This window comes from Populus alba, chromosome 6, assembly GCF_005239225.2.
Source record: "Populus alba chromosome 6, ASM523922v2, whole genome shotgun sequence".
Classification (NCBI taxonomy): Eukaryota; Viridiplantae; Streptophyta; class Magnoliopsida; order Malpighiales; family Salicaceae; genus Populus; species Populus alba.
Window position 1 is genome coordinate 13,319,339 of NC_133289.1, and position 4,076 is coordinate 13,323,414.

General features: G+C 36.3%; 1 protein-coding gene across 1 annotated transcript; it reads right to left on the minus strand.

Moving 5' to 3' along the window:
* Positions 1–859: 859 nt before the first annotated feature.
* Positions 860–3,034, minus strand: LOC118047936 (uncharacterized). Its single transcript, XM_073410096.1, has 2 exons — positions 2,903–3,034; positions 860–2,819 (listed from the first exon to the last, which is right to left on the minus strand). The coding sequence occupies exon 2, from the start codon at positions 2,772–2,774 to the stop codon at positions 1,284–1,286; it is 1,491 nt and encodes a 496-aa protein (XP_073266197.1). The 5' UTR covers positions 2,775–2,819; positions 2,903–3,034; the 3' UTR covers positions 860–1,283.
* Positions 3,035–4,076: the final 1,042 nt, after the last annotated feature.

The following is a 4,076-nucleotide window of genomic DNA, read 5'->3' on the forward strand; positions in this document are numbered from 1 at the left end:
TCACTAATGCCTTCATAATCCATAGCCACAAACAAAATCTAACAGCATATTTCAATATGTTAATTTTAACAACTTAATGTTCTAGTCAAGAAATTGAACAATTTTACCATAAGATTTACAGAAAAGCATATTTACTTAACAAGAGTGAGCAAGATCTGAAACATGAACTCAAGCCTGCACATGCAATTTGCTGATGTGGATATAAGAACAAAATGACACAAAAAACACAGAGAACTACTGATCCTGGGTTGGTGCATCTTTCAACCAGAAAGATACAATTTTTCTAACTTGCCACCAGCTGTAATACTGACACGCAATCCTATTTGTAGCATTCAGAGCAGTTGCTGCAATTAGAGAATAGTAAATGCAAAACATAGACCTGGTGGTCGTTATGATACAAACATCTAAGTAACAATCACATGGTCAATTAGAATGCAATCCTGATTTTGAGACAGCAATGGTCGATCACTATCACAAAGAAATCGGTTGCTTTGAGTGTTGTAAGAGCATCAATAATTAGGCACTCACCTAGTGCCTTTCTAATCTATGACCACAACCAATACCTGCCAAAATATTTTTGGACTTTAAATTCATAAAATAATTATTCAGTGAACCAGTTTAACAAGTTTAACATTCCATTTTTAAAATATTCCAAAAGAATAAAACTTTACCATCTTCTCTGAACATCTTATAATTGGATATGTTGGAAGTCAATTATGGCAATGAAAAGCATATTTAACAAGTGCGAGCTCTTAAACCTGGCCTAAAGCCTGAATATGTAATCTTTTGAGATGAAGACAAGCACATGTAGCAGAAATGGAATAGAAGTTGCGGAAGTGAACAGCTAACCTTGGGTTGATTTGGGTTTCCACCGAAAAAGAAAGAACTATTTATATTGACAAGCAGTCAAGGCAGTGGCCACAATTAGAAGACAATCGAAGTAAAACATAAACCTGGTTCCTATTGTGCATCAAAATGCAAACTCATAGAATATAGAAAGGCAGCCAGCCATGCTACAAAAATACAGATGCATTAATTTTTTTAATGCTAGATTCCTCTCTTAAATCTGCAGCTCATAATAATGAATAAAAGTAGGAGCCAAGTGATCATGTAACCGAACATGAATCAACAATCACAAGGATCAACACTAATACAGTTACCCTCTGCGCCACCACATCGCATAATATCACAACCAGGCTTCTTTAAGCAATTGTTGATATCATCTTGCAATAGAATCAACCCAGCCCACTATAACTTCGTCATTGAAATGACATTCATATAATTTATGAAGGATTGGGCAAAAGAACAGTTGATGGAAAAGATACAGACCCGTTATTGGGAGCACCATGGATATTGAGAATTGAAGTAATCAAGTTGTATATCTGAACATTCTCGAAAGATGGCACTTTTCGTCCCCTTGCAAACTGAGGACCATGGCCAATGAAAATTGTCCTCATGGAGAAAAGTGCATTGTCATAACCATGTGCTCCTCCACATTCTTGCCTATTAGTTCTCTTCTGCTCCACCTTAAAACCCTCGCCAATCATCCCTATTATTGGTGGAATTCTATCACTTGCTGCATAATGAAGCCTACTAGGCAGCTCCTCCTTCAGATACATTTTCAAATTCTTTCCATTTTGAACCTTCCCTGATTGCAACCCTTCATTCATCTTCGCAACAACAGCCGATGGTGCAAAACCAGGTGGCGGACGGATTGCAAGCAAAGGAGTATAGGACTGAACCCATTCAGCAGAAATATCAATCCAAGGAGCCAAATCATCCAAAAATATCAACTTTTTATCACATGTACCAACCATTCCATGATCACCAACCATAATTATAGTAACATCCTCAAAAACCCCTCTTTCCTCTAATCCATCAATCAACTTCCCAATCATCCTATCAATTCCAGCAACAGCCTCAGTAATCTCCGGATCATCCGGTCCCACCTTATGACCCTGATGATCAGGATCCTCAAAATACAAGGTCATAAACACAGGAATCTCACTATCTGGCAGATCAAAATAACTCAAAACGGTATCAACACGTTCATCAAAAGGAACAGAACCATTATAAAACATACAAAACCTTTGAGGGCAAGTCCAAGAACCTTTATGCACCTCAGAACCAGGCCAAAAATAAGTAGAAGCCCTTAACCCTTGTTTAGCCACTGTCTCCCAAATTGGCTCACCAAGCCACCACTTGGGCTCATGACTTGCCATTGTAAAAACTTCTCCAGTTTTTGGATCAACAAAATGATTGTTAATAATACCGTGATAAGCAGGGTAAAGGCCAGTAACAATAGAGTAATGATTAGGGAACGTAAGAGAAGGGAAAACAGGAATCAAACCCGTTTCAGCTTCAGTCCCATTAGCAATCAAACGATGAATATTTGGTGTAGGGGTCTTGAACTGGTAGCCAAACCTGAACCCATCAGAAGAAATCAAGAGAACGACCGAGTGGTTGAGCTTGGTCAACGGACGCGTCGTCGCTTGTAGAGAAGCTGACGGGATTTCCGTAGGAGTCACAGAGGGAGATGAGGAGGAGGAAAAGAAGAGAAAGGCAAAAGCAGAAGCAGCGGAGAGGGCGATGCAAGTGACAAGTACAAGAGAGATGAAGATTATGGAGTTGGTAGTGTTTTTGTGGTGTGGATTGGAAGGATCAGTAGTGGAGTCTGTGTTGAAAGAAAGAAGAGAAGTGGATGGGGTTGGTGGGTCTTCTTGAGTTGGTATTGGTGTTGGCTTCGTTGATGTTAAAACTGAATCAGAACCCATGTTTAGTTTTCACTTTCTGTTTCTGGGTTCTTTCTCTGTGGATTTCTGGAAAGAAGAAGAAGAAGGGAATATGTAGTGAGATGCAAGCAATACAAAGGGTGGATTGGGACTTGGAAGGTAGCTATCACCTGCAAGAGAGAGGACTTGTCTTGTCAATAGGGTTGGTGGAGCTGGAGCTGGAGCTGGTTCTGGTGCTGTTGCTGGTGCTGGTGCTGGTGAACTGGTTTTGGAGTCGAGATGAAGGATAAATTGAGCAACTATAATATAAAATGCAAATAAATGGTGAATTAACACGGTAGAGAAAAGTTTCCGTGAAATTACATAATATGAGAATATTATATTTTAGAAATGTTATATTCATTAATGTTAAAATTTATAATTTTTATATTCTTAAACTGTGTAATTTTATTTTTAAAAAGGTATACATGATATTATATTTAATATCATTATTTTGAACCGCAACATTTTATTAATATCGCGGTTATGAACCGCAATACAAATTTCAATTTTATCATGATTTTAAACTATAATATTTAATCAAATATTGCAGTTTAGTTTAGAACTACGATATCAATTATAATTCAAGATTGATTTAAGAAAACAGTGAAACCATTTCTAAAAACAGTTAGACTATTTTGACTATTGTCTAATTTAAAAAAAAAAAATTATTTTGAGCCTAAAAAGGAGGGATGATAACCACACTGATACAACCATATTGTTGTTACTTGTTTTAAGCCATGGTTTCTAGTTTTGAAAAACCTTTACACCATTCATTGCTAATACCCGAATGGAAATAGAAAGATATTGATGCGAACCCTAGTGGAATTTAATGGAATTCGCAAACTTAAGATATATCTAATCCAAATTTGCTAAAAATAGGATGAGTTTATCACAATGAAAGACATGCTTCAAGGCAACAAAACTATAAACTAACTCAATTACAATGCCTACACCTGGAGACGAGCAAAACGAGTATAAATTCACAACAAAGATTGATCAATTTTTTGAAGAGTTGAAAGTTTAATCAAGAATCTAGATTGACAACCAAAGGTCAGCAAAAATTAGAACATTATTAGGCAAAAAAGTGTGCCAAAAATTATTCTTAAAAGTATTTATACCCCAAGCCAAAAACTTTAGTTTCCCTAATAGGTCACATATAAACCCAATTTAAATAATAATCAACCCAAGCTAAAACTAGCTCAAACTAATTAAAATAAATAAAATAAACAAGTCTAAAACCCGAACAAGTGTTTCCTTACAAAATAAAGAAAGTTTAATAGCCCAACTAATTTAATAAGACAA

Coding starts and splice junctions, on each gene's coding strand:
- LOC118047936 (XM_073410096.1), bottom strand. CDS start 2,774: ATGGGTTCTGATTCAGTTTTAACATCAACGAAGCCAACACCAATACCA.